Source organism: Athene noctua, chromosome Z (assembly GCF_965140245.1).
Source record: "Athene noctua chromosome Z, bAthNoc1.hap1.1, whole genome shotgun sequence".
Taxonomy (NCBI): Eukaryota; Metazoa; Chordata; class Aves; order Strigiformes; family Strigidae; genus Athene; species Athene noctua.
Window position 1 is genome coordinate 35,593,269 of NC_134077.1, and position 13,509 is coordinate 35,606,777.

Sequence of the window (13,509 nt, forward strand, 5' to 3'; positions counted from 1 at the left end):
TGTCACTATGTCTATAGACCATCACTTGAAGGAAAAAGGAACTTTAGAAAGTTGGGGGAAAATTAATACATCCAGTATTTTCTGTTCATACAGCTGAAACTGACCCTTTAAATCTAATACACCATATCACAAAAGTTTAATAACTTATCAGTTTAAGAAACATTAATGGTAAATATGTGGTTTTTTTCCTTAAAATGACTGAGTCAATGACATTATCTGCAGAAGACAGAATTGCCAATATTTGAAGTATGCTTTCCATTTTCTACAACTGTGAAGCTACAGGATATGTCAAAAAAAAGTACTTTAATGCTTCTTACTTAAAGTAGCATACCTCATATGCTTCATGTGATACTGTAGTTGCTCCATCCCAAACAGCACTAATCTGGACAGCAACAGGTTTTCCCAAAGGAGATAATAATTTAACTCTGGGTGAATTCACATTGACTGAAACCACTGAAAGTCGCTCTTGTTCCAATGGATTGTATATCAAAAGGTACCTGCAAAAACATATTTTCCAAAATTACCTTTTGGCAAACAAACTTTCTCCTTCAGGTTTAATATTATCACACATAAATTTTACATAGTGTGCATTAAAACAGTGTTAGAACAAAAGGTACATATCACAACAAGTAAATACGCAAAACATAACCAGAAAACAATGGATATTTAACATCAATCCTTGGCAGATCTTCTTTTCTTAATGCTATTATTTTTCCAAGCAATTTTGAAAATACCTTACGATACATCAATTTCCCATCTTAACTATTAAAAAAATGCTATTAACTGTTGAAAAAACAATTGAGATATTTAAGTGCATTTTAAACTATTTTTCAGGCTGAACTATTAAAATTCTTATTTACAAGTTGCTTTCCCTTTAACTTAATTCAGAAACAATAAAGTAATGAACAAAACCTGTTGTACATACATATAACTGATATATATTCTTTAAAGCAACTAGTTTCTCTCTGCTGTAAGGGAGAGTTCAAAATTATTTCAATTATAGTTTACTAAAAATCCCTAAGGCAACTGTCTACATATACACTGGAATCTTTTTATTAGGTATATACGGAATAACTAATTTTTATGTAATTTTATGCCTGTTCTTCCCTTTGAATACAGATTATGTTACTAACCAGAAGAATCAGCCCTGAAACTGAATAGAGCAACTTTATTAGCCTAGAATTTTTTTTTAATTACAGGTTCATATATTGTAAAGTATAGAATAAAATGATACTAGAACATATGTGCCTGATGCTTCTGTAGGACTATCATAGTACATCTTGCCTTTTCATTGCCAAGCTCAAAAAATGCACTATTTAAAACTGTTCCCTGAAGTTCCCCTCTGTTTATTTAATCCTTTAAAAATATTGCCTTTAACAATGAAAAATGTCCTTGCCAAAATTTTTAGTGACTTCTCAGATACACAGCAGAACCAATATCTGTCAACTCCCTTGACCCTTCTCACTGTTAAACACAGTTTAGTTAATGACATTTTATCTTTTATCAGTTTCTGTGATATCTCGTACTAATCAAATTACTCCTTCAGCATTTCTTCTAAATAGATTCTCCTCATTATGTGCTGTTTTCTATGCAGATTCTACAAGGTTTTGTTAGTGGTTTTCTTTCTTTTTCTTTCACATCTTAACCTCCAAATTCAATTACCACCCTTACAGATCAAACTGCTTCATCTAGAATTGTCTCCTTCTACCCAAACTAGAAATCTCATTCTGTCACTCAGGTCTTTAATTTAAATTTATCATCTGTAGCTTGAACCTCTTTCGATAATCTCACATTCTGTCTCCCAGGTTCCTTACCCATGCATTTAGATACTCAGTGCTCCATTATCCACCTGATAACAAGTTACTTACATAGCTAAACCCTTTAATCTTTTCTCTCTTCCAACATTAATTTTAAACAGACTGAGGGAAGCCCTCTTCTACACACATGCCAGAGGAAAGTGATGTCTCCCTGGCACCTTGAAGTCTGGCAGGCAGTAGACAAACCTGCTGAGATGATACTTTGGAAATAATGAAACAGTAAAATTTCAGGGCTGAGAGGCAGCAGCAAACTGTTTAGAGTTAATAAGGAAGTACAAATTTAACTTCTCCTTATTCTGAGAGGACTTCTACACAGTTTCAGTGTAAAGTCAGGGAGACTAAGTGAACCCACTACTAAACTATGAATGCAATACAGACACACAGAGAAAATTTTTCCTTTTCTCCATCTCACTCTCTTTCCATCCTGCTCTTCAATTTTTTTGTAATACTACACTAATTTTAACAAATGCAGTTTTGATCTACAGATACTCAGAATCTTTATGAACACTAACTGGGCTACCATTTCCCCCTTACCTTTTCGTTGGCTCCCTCTTTTTTCTACATCAAACTTAGTCTGTTCCATTTCATAGCCTTCCACTGCTACCCTATTACCTCACAATCTGTAGGGAAGGTCAACTCCAAATTCTCATTAGTTGAATAAACTAAAATCAGAGGCTGTATTAGCTTCATCTATAAAGAACCTTTGGATTACATGCCATAAATAGAATGAGCTTCCCGTAAAAATAATTTTCCTTTTAACTCCTTAGATGAAGATTCCTGTGCTGAAGTATTGTTAAATCATGACTTCTGTGCAAAACAACTATTTTCCTTGCATATCTGTGCATCTGACAGTTGTGCTTTCTAGAACAATCAGAAAAGCTTTGGGGGGCTTTTTTTTTCTTCCCCTGTTTTGTGTTGAAGACTCATAGATTACTAGATGACACAACAGTTAACCATATTCTTGCTCAACTTTCAGAGTCTTTAAAAAAACTTTTGAAAGACTGTAAGAACCTCTTCTAGACTGAAACTAGGCCATTTTGCACTTCTAATTAACTGAACATGTCTTCTTGTATAAGATTTCAATTTAAAAGTTAATGTAACTTTTTTATACAGCTGTGGAATCAAAATCAAACTAAACCAACACTGCTCTCACCCTAGACCCCTTAAAATTTAGGAACACAAAAAAAGTTAGTGAAATACTTCAAGAACTCCTCATATACTGTGAAAGAAGAGTGTAAGAACTGTCAGAAACAAACAGATCTAAGAGATGATCCAACACTAGAGCTCTAAATAAGTCATTGTTCTCATCCATCAACTGAGTATTATAAAAATCTTTTATTTATTATTTCTATGCAGTGGAATTCCTCAATGCTTATGCCTCCAAGTAAAATGCTAGCTTGTGCATACAATTACTTTTTAGTGATGCTATACACCCTCATTAAATTCTCTGCTGAACAAACATATTAATGCAAAAATATTTCCAGAAACTTTGTTCACCTTCCCATTGATAGAAACATATTCGTCAACTTGTAATTGGTTGCATGTCAGATTTACCCATGAAAAAAGACCTTAGGAACTGCTATATTATCATTATATATCACCAGACTTTTTTTTTTTTTTTTTAATATTTGGATAAAACAAGGTTCTTGTAGTACCAAGATACATATGTTTTGTACCTTCTTGAATCAATGTATTGTAAGTGCATTATGTATATATAGGATATGTAGGGCAGTCAGATGAAGCTAGTAACAACAGGGCAGATTTTCAGCAGTTGAAATGTGGGAATTTTGCCTCGATGCTAGTATTTTGTTTTCAAATTTTATTTCAGTAGGATTGTATTATTAATAGTAAGATATAATTCTTTTGTATATACAAATGCACTAACAAATGTAATTAAATCACATTACTTCTAAAGTGCTATTCAGCTCCCACCTTTAAATATAACTGTTTAAAATCCTATATGAAACAAAAGAGCTACATGTCACTTAAGCTGTATCATTACAAAGAAAGTCATCCACAAATGCACAGTACAACCGCTTAATGTATTGTGGTTACATTACACAGGGAAGCAACTTGACAATATTTAAAGGTTTTATATTTCAGGTTTTACGGCAAAAACATGAATATTACTGTCTTTCAGAAGCTGCAAGCAATTATTTCCTTTCATTATTCAGATCACTAGTCTTTGCACCAAGACAACTATAAAACCTCACGTCTTTTGTCCAGATTAAGAGGGAGGGGTTTTAATACTTACGGGTAAAATTCAGATGAAAAATTTTACCCAAAATATTTTATTTTAGACACACCATTATGGCCAAGTGTCAGCCATAGTTTCTTTCATTTATTAAAGAGAAATAATTCTGAAACTATTTTATTATAAACCGTATTGAAAAAAAGTAAATAATAACTTTCTATAGATAAAACCACAGCCAATTTACTCAAACAGAGACCACATATTCCATTTGTGCACTGGGAGCAGGAGTAACCTGCTCTCAGTCTCTCAAAAAACAAGAAGCAGGTGCACACTTGAGCTCTTAATCTTAAATTGGATGCACCTCTGGTGTGCAAACATTTGTAATTTCTGAAAAGCAAATCCTAGCACTTGCTTTTTAGACACTTTTGGAAAGATGCACCTTGAATTTTTTTACCCTATATTTGTATGCATCTCTACAACCCAGAATGAGTATCTTTTATTCATAGAAGCTTGATCATTTTACCTATATAACCAACCATATGCCATTAGTACACCCTGCTATTAAGCATGTACATTCAAGCACCAAAAAATATTTTGAATAGTTTTTCATTTAACTTGATGTGAAGCATTTACAGCCAGAGATAAAAAAAGCCCTCCATTCTTATTTCAAATACTTAATTAATTTATCACAATAACAAGTAAATTCTGTAGCTATATATATGGGCAAAATGTGGGTAAGGCTGATTTGGTTCTCTAACTACGTTAATCTTGATCTCCTAGAATGTTCTTGCGAATTTTGTTTCTTAAACAGAAAAGTTACAGTTTCAGACTACTGTTCTTTATGTTTCACTGATGTGCATAAGCATAGGAGCATACAGCTATATTGATACATACCACACATTTACTGGAAACACCTGCAACACCATTTTCTTTCAAAGTTCCTTCAGTGCTGCCTTCACAAGCAATGCATTCAACTATTATGAGAAACCAGAACTCACTACTAGTAAATTGCACAGGATCATCAGTGACAAAGGATTATTCAGGAGGTCACCTCTTCAAGACACTTGGACTCATGACAGCTTAGGACAGCAGCTTTCATTGCTTGGTGAAGGACCTTTATTCAAGACTGCACTGAAAACCAGTTCCTTGAGGCACTTTACCTCAGACTGATCCGCCTTACTAGAATCTCTCTGACAAACCTTTGCTGACATATTACAGCACTTTCCATTACAACTCATCAGAACCAGTTCTCTGAGCACATACGCACAATTCCAATGCAAAGTTACATGAACAGCACCTTCAAAGATGGTTAGTTTATTTCCCTCTTCTATTAGAGAGGCTCAGCTAAAAATCAGCTGAGTGGTAAAAAACACAAAACTGCTACAACTACACCCAAAATTGAGAAAAGAAAAAAGCCACAAAGCCAAATAATATACTATACCAATGGTCTTCCGCTGAAGACTGAAAAAGAATAAACAGAAACTCCTAAGTTATTCTGAAATGTCAAAGGGGTGGGAGAGAAAAATCATGAATACACATTAAAATGCTTTAATCCCTAAAGAAAAGGAATTGAAGTAACTCTATATATGTCAAAAAATCACCAGAAGGACTGGTGGATTAGAAACCAGAATTCAACTAGAAAGCTATTTTGACATCTTCACAGTTGATGGATTAACAGTTTAGAATACTAAACAAAACTGAAATTCCCTAAACAAAGTCATATCACTAGGATGATAAAATGATAAAAAGTCTTCAGACATTAAATGGGGGACCAGGAGATAATTTAAACTGTTCCATATCTGAGAATATGCATGAAAACATTACTTTGAAAGATGTGAGAAGAGTCAGTAGATAGTAAAATTGTTTAGTTAGTAAACACTGACATGTATGAGGTGGAAACAAACTGCACTTAAACTGTGTAAAGTACGACTTACCATAGTAGCTGCCAAAAATACCATAAAAATAAAAAATCTGAATTATGTGACTTCTGCTGTATCTTGGAAAGTTTAGAAAAAAACAGCCCAGGAAAGCTAGAATTCTGAAAAATTCTGTGAACAGACATTACACAGGCCAAGGGTGGTCCATGTCTTTGGGCATGGTGGTGAACAAAAAGAACCAAGATTATCTACTTAAAACAGATAATTTGTAAGTACAATACAAATATGTACAACATCACATGAAGAAAAGACTTCCATGATTCTTGCATTGAAGCCCAAGAGAACATGTAACAGACACTTATTTTCATCAATATTTTAATGCAGACTAAAACTAAAAATAACTGAACCACAAAAATTTCTCTTATGTTATTTAAAAGGCTCTCTCCTTGCTTTAGAGGTTCAGAGCAAAAAACTTTGAACAGAAACTAACCATAACAAATCCTTTTCTTTAAGAAGAAAAATTGTTGAATATTTACTCAAAACACTAGGTTAAAAGAAGCCAAAGTCGAATCATGTTACTTAATTCTGTTCAAAGCTCTTACTGTCTCTTGTATGAGAGTCACACCCTCCTTAGTTGAAAGTATGATTAAAGTGACATTTTAAGTACAGGTCCCCTCTCATCCACTTTTTTCCATATTTGGCCAAGTTTGTAAGAATTTCTGTTATGAATTACTAAAGATGGGAAGAGTCTACAAAATAATCGTTCTCAAAATAAATGCCATATAAATGCCATATATACAACTTGAATTCTCCTTTATTCAACCTTTTTTTTAAAAAGGGATTCAGGATATCATCTGAAATCATTTGGTCATGCTGCTCCTCTGGTTCTACAAAAATTAGACATTTTCTAATATCTCAAAGCCACATTCTAAATATTCCTTTAGGAACAAGATTAATCAAAAGTCAACCGTGCAGACTCATGATCATGACACTCTCCTTGACAACTGATGATTTTTTTTTTTTACAACATTTCTATCAGCTACTAAATTGAGCTTTAGAAACTATATGTTTCATGCCATTTCAAGATACCTTTCAGTCTTATTCAAAACTCATTTCGCGAAAAAGTTAAGAAACAGAGAAACCTATGGACAAAGTCGTTCAAATTTCATGCACAAAAATCATGTAACCTGTTCAGTTACTGAAGATATTAAAGTCTGACTTGCTTGTTTTAAAGAAAATGTGGCTCTGCATGTGTTTTTTAAAAACTGCCTTCATTTCCTTCTCTGCCACACAGATATTTTTTTCTGAAATGTAAAAATTTTTGCTGATTTAATCCAAATTATACTTTTTCTAACACACATTATACAAAACTGAACTCTAAGCCCTGTGTATCTTGAAGCATATCAGTGATATTTGGCTCACAACTTTCTTTTAATAGTGGCAAACCCTAGCAGAAAATAAGGAAACAAAGAATGTGGTAATTGTTTTGTCAAGTTAGTTTTGAGTTTAAAAAGTCCATAAGCCCCCGAGGGGGTTCAATGTATTTTTGAATAGATGCGCATGGATACTTGTCTGATAATCCAAAAATAATTTTCTTCCTAGTTCATATTCAGAAAGAAAGCAAAACCAGTAATACCCATAGGATGAAATAATTCTGCATCAGTTGTGTGTTTTCTCCAGAAGAGAAAATACACTTCCACATCAAACCATATCAACTAATCACAGAAATATGATGTTAGAGATTTAGGATATTTCTTTTATAAATATAACTGTATCCATACAGGCACATATACTTTATATGCTGTGTATATGGTGGGGTGGGGGTGAAGAGGCAGAAGGAAAATCCAGAATTTTTCAGCATTAGGAAATATCTTGACCTTTGCATTCCTATAGAGAACTGATCTGTTACTACTAATATAAGCAGTTACCACTCTACTCAATACTTCTCACCTCATCAAAAGTCTAACTTACCCACAGTAAAAAAATCCCACTAAAATAAATTTATTACTCTGCAAACATTTAATTTGTAACACAGTTAAAAAAACCAGCACTCAGACAGTTCTTTCATAAAAAAAAATACAGAAACATGCTTCCTTTTATAACAGATCTGCCAAGTGCCAAAATAACAACTGTCAGAGGAAAAAAAAACCCTTTTTAACCTACACAGGAAACTCCTTTTGCCTGTATGACAAACTGAGCATAAAATGCTCTGCTTGTGCATTAGAGACAGCAATTGTAAACAGAGCTGTCTTCTCATTAGAGCAACTAGTTCTCACACAAATACCAGGTAACATTTCAGGTCACTGGAAGGTCTTGTATGCCTTAAATGAGTGGTTGTGGTTTGAACTTGGCCAGCAGCCAAACACCACACAGCTGCTTGCTCACCATCACCCCACCCAAGGTATGGGGGAAAAAAACGGAGGGATAAAGGGAGATTCATAGGTTGAGATAAAAGTTTAGTAATTACAATAAAATAAACCAATAACAGCAATAGAAACAACAAACAGGTAATGCACAATACGATTGCTCACCACCCACCAACTGATACCCAGCTCATTCCCGGCCAGTTAGCTCGAAATACCAAGATCCCACAATGACAATCCTGGAAGTGAGAGAGAACCCCCTCCTCCCCAGCCACCCCTCCTTTATATACTAAGCATGATGATATGGAATATTCCACTGGCTAATTTGGGTCTGGTGCTCTGGCTGTGCCCCCTCTCAGCTTCTTGCACACCTGTACCTGGACAGAAACATGGGGAGTTGGAGAGTCCTTAACCTCTTAGCAACAACTGTTAACTCCAGTGAATTATCAACATTCTTCTTATACCAAATTCCATACTGAATCCAAAACATAGCACTATTCTAGCTACTAAGAAGAAAAATTAACTCTATCCCAGACAAAAACAGGACATTAGTCCACTGTTGTAATTTATTTCAGTTGTTCAAATAAAAGACAGTACGTACAAAGCAGACTAGCCATTAGGCCATGCTGGGTACTGCGAAATAAAGCGGTTTGCTATGACTCTCAAGATTAGATTCAAGAGACAGAAGAAAATAGCAGACTAGAAGGATGCTATAGTTTGACCTCCTAACCAGCATGAGAATTCAGTAGGACAACCTTTGACAAATGCTGCAATCTCTATTCTTGAAGATGTCAAAACTGTTTATGCTGTTCTGCAGCTCAAGCACCCATTTTGCTAATATAAAATTAAATTTTTAATTACTTTACATTAAACAAATTATTTCCAATTCTGTATTCCTTTTTCCACTGTGAGTGTAACACAACTGATTGTAACAAATGCATATTTATTTATACATTTATGTTCTCATTATCAGACCTTTCAAACTAATCAGGTGATACTCTTTCAACGTTCTTTGGCTGCTTTCTTCAGCTTAGAACTCTTTGTTTTCCTGGTAAGCCTTCTCAAAGTCTCATCTCTCGAAGTGTGTTTTCTAAAACTAGACACTATATTTTTGATAAAGCCTTCATCACTCGTGAGTATAGAGCACTATTTCAGCTGTATTTTACACAGAACATTTCCTTTTAAATCATTCAAAAGCAAAATTGCCTCTGACACCATACCAAGTACCTCTCTCAATCTGATCTTCTGAAATGCCTTTTTCTGTTTCAATAATGCCTATTTGGTTAGTCTTCACAATATTTTTCATGTGGTGTGTAATACTTGCACTTGACTGATCATTTCATTCTTTGACTATGAAATATTGACTCTAGTTTACCAAGACAATCCTATATAGTGTTTTTTCCTAGTATGCCTTCAAATTTCATAATCTATTTAGCACAATTGATACAAACAGACTTCTTGTTTGTTTCTGGCCTCATTTTGCACAAAAATCTCCACCCTGCTCACATGGATACCCAAGAGTATGAGTTGAATAATACATGATAACCAATATTTATCAACAAACATTTAAGTAATAGCTACGCAACAAGAAAATCTGTCTGTTAACTAGTGAAGGTAATACTGGCAAAAGTCTATTTACAACAAACTAACTAGAAATTAAAAGAAAGTGTGGAACTAAAACACGATGACACATCTGCTTTTTTGTTTTCCAGTTTTAAAGAAAGGGGATCAGATCTACTTTAATATTCCTGTTTGGGTTACTGGGTTTTTTTAAAATTTAATCTGCGTGTTATGTTCATGAATTTAGACAAAAAGCTATACCAAGTTAACTCCGGAGCACCAAATGAAGTTACAGTGAAAGTATGCTTTAAACTTAATCAACACACCTAATTATTGAAAGTAAGTGTTGTAAATTGCTCAAGATGTAATGTACACTTCCTTTGAGATATAGTAGATGCTGAAACCATTAACGTTTATAACTATACAATCCTAGACAATTAATTGAATAGAAATGTCCTTTGCGAGGAATACATTATAAAGAGCTACAGTGGCTGATATACTGTCAGATGTAAATATGAAATTTGGGGAAGTGGGAATATAGGTGGTTTAAAAATTCAAATTAAGCAAAAGTGCTCCCCTATATAGACAGAAAAAAGCAAGTTCTCCCCAGAAGGAGATTCTGATACTTTCCCAAGGTGCTTTTCATTGACTGAATAAAATCTAAGGAGATTTTTTCAGCTTACTTAACTGGGTAATGCTAACATGGTCCTCTGCATCACATTCAAATAAACTTCTTGTAAATTTAAGAATCCTGATTTGGGACTATCAATACTGTCAGAGATGCAACAAAAAAACCCTAATTTACATCTAAGCAGCAACTCATAATCCAATTAATCTGTTTATTATAGAGTATTAACCTTGAATATATATACTCAAATATTACCATGTATGAACAAATATTAAGATTTTTGCCTCTTCCTAAATAAGACCTCTTTTCTAGTTTATGAAAACAAATTCTGCAGAAGAATTTGAAACTACAAGCACACAATATAAATTTATGTTGCTTTCATATTGTGTAAAAACAAAGGTAGAAACAGAATGTATTATCCATAGATCAGCTTTTCATTATAAAATCAAACAGGTGACATCACAAAATAAAAGAGATACTATAAATAAGTAAATTCACAAGAGTTCAGCAGAGTGTCAACTAACATAAAACAGAATTATGCTATTACAGCATTTGAAGAGGAAGTTAAATGTGTAGTTTAGAAATAGAGCTATATTGTGCAAATTACACCTTCTTTCTAAAAGCAGTAATGGCTGACAGTTCTGATTAACATAGAAATAATTAAGAACAATGACACCGTGCTCAAAAAAAAAAGTTCCATTATCTTAGTTTGACATTTCAGAATTATGAATCACTCCAGAAATCCTCTTCCAAATCACAAACCCAAAGGCAAACTTTACATTTGTTAATAAAGGTGAGAGAACTCTCACATACACATTCCTATGAATTCTCTTTTTATAACTCTACAGATATATCTTTATAATATCCATTGCTCATGCAAAAGGCAGAGAATTAAGCTGATGATAGGCACATATTTCATTTTTCTACTCTCACAGGAAACAGGACCTTTGTGTGGATTTCTCAAGAACAAACCATGGAACACCCGCAAGAAAACAGCATTCACAAACACAGACAACAGCACAGCAAGAACTATATATTTTGAGAACACAAAAAATGAACATCAACCTAAGACAAGACTTTCAAAATATTATGTACCTACTACATATGCCGGATGCACACACTTCCTATGATTTGGATGAATTGTAGTGGCACACATATCCTAATCTGGAGCACATAACTACTCTCCAATTAAGGATAAAAGGATTAAGTCCAAAGGCACTATTTTAAATTTTTCTTTTACCACAAAGTTGTGAGGTGTTCTGAAGTCCAAGATGGGCTTGAAGCCCCCTGACTTTTTCAGGATCAGGAAGTACCTTCACTAAAATCCTTTCCTTGTTCCTCTTGTAGTGCAGGCTTTATAAATCTGCATTTAGAAGGGAAAAAAACATCTGGTTCAGAAGAGCAGAAGGTATTTAAATATGCCATATCACTTCATCTGTGCCTTGAGAGCCTTGGACTAACTACAGTATGGACTCAAAGCAACTCCAGTAAAAGGCTGAAGGGGCCAGTGCCTGAAAAATAAAGAAATATACACAAATATACTAATATACTGAAAATATGTATCTTCTACTTCCAAAACTGCTTCAATAAGTTCATGCACACAATGCAGATCTTTCAGTTATATCCAGGTTTTTTACAAGCATATTCCTTCATAATGGTCACTCTTTTTTTTTGAAAAACACAGGTTCTTTTCCTCCACCAAAATATGTTTAGTTAATCTATTCTTTCTGCATTTCATATGACACTTTCATTACAGTGCTTTCAGAGAAATACAGAAATTTTTTGTAACACCTAATTTAGGATTTTTCATTTTAAGTTATGATTTATTTATTGCAACTGAAGCATCAAACCCCTTCAAACTTTGATTGTACTGGTATTGCAAACTCCAAAAAACCTGTTCAAATTCTGTCTATTGTACCAAAAATCCTAAATTTGTGCAGTTTCAAGAAACTGCAGATTCTACAAACACTAAAAACTATATAAACTTATTTACTGATTTAATTTTGCAACTTCAGTCAGTTAACAAAAATATTTAGAGCAGACCATCACTAGTTTATCAATAATAAGACCAAAAAACTGAGAAGAGTTTAATTTATAAGAATTTTCATGCACTAAAAAAGTAATAAAAGTTTAGAAGTTTGAAGTTTATCAACTCTCAGAACAACCTGAATTCAGAAGCATGACAGTCAAAACCGATTTTTGAAAACTAAAGATTGATTCCACAGAAAGCTTTGGTGTGCAATTAATTGCAAATCAAACCTGCTTTTTTCTTCTTAACAATGAAAATTTGTAGTAACTTAAAAATGAAACACAGTTTGGTATTAAAGAGCTATCTCTAACACCAAAACAGACTCTAATCCCTTATCTTATTTGTTGTTTTGTTTTCAGATTTCCCATATAAAACTTTTACTGAAATGTCAACTGTCAGTGCATGGAGTCAGTTCTGAGATAAGCCTGCATGTAGTGTAATTAACACAAGTAGAAAACTTGCACAATAAAAATGCAAATCTCTGAAAAACTGCTGTGACTTTACAGAAAGAGTGTGAATTAAAGAGATTTAGGTGCTGTGAATTCTTCTGCACCCCTCACTTCTCTTCCAATTAGACGTTGTCAAGTCAGAATCTGCCAGTTTTGGTCATAAAGATAGCTGCACAGCTAACTTCCACCTATAAAGCAGAATGAATATATCTTGCTTTTGTTTTTGTTCATTTTCAAGTCACCATTTTTACCAGAATGATTTTTACTGAAATATTTATATCCAGTTCACACTAACTGATGTTTCAGGATTCATATGCCTATGTTACTCTAAGTCAGCCAAGCATTTCATTGTTATTGCAACAGCTTTTCCATCGTGAAAATCAAGAGGGAGAATGCTTTTTGAATACCCATTCAATTTAGTCAAAATGACCTTGAATTTACTGCAAACAGAACATGCTCATCCTGAAATCTAGTAAACTGATCAGGCAGCTGAACACTGAGATAACACTTCAAAATAATTCTTAAACAATAGTCTCTACTCAAGCCTAAACAGCCAGGGTATTGGAAATTAAAAGTACAGCTCCTCACATGT

At 33.7% G+C, this 13,509-nt stretch overlaps 1 protein-coding gene across 1 annotated transcript in view; it reads right to left on the minus strand.

Annotated features, from left to right (window-relative positions):
- The window catches only part of MAN2A1 (mannosidase alpha class 2A member 1), a 140,944-nt gene that overhangs the window by 50,321 nt on the left and 77,114 nt on the right, over positions 1-13,509 (minus strand). Inside the window, exon 13 of the mRNA XM_074931879.1 lies at positions 332-497. Coding sequence (XP_074787980.1) covers positions 332-497 — 166 coding nt within the window. The remainder of the gene's footprint in view (positions 1-331; positions 498-13,509) is intronic.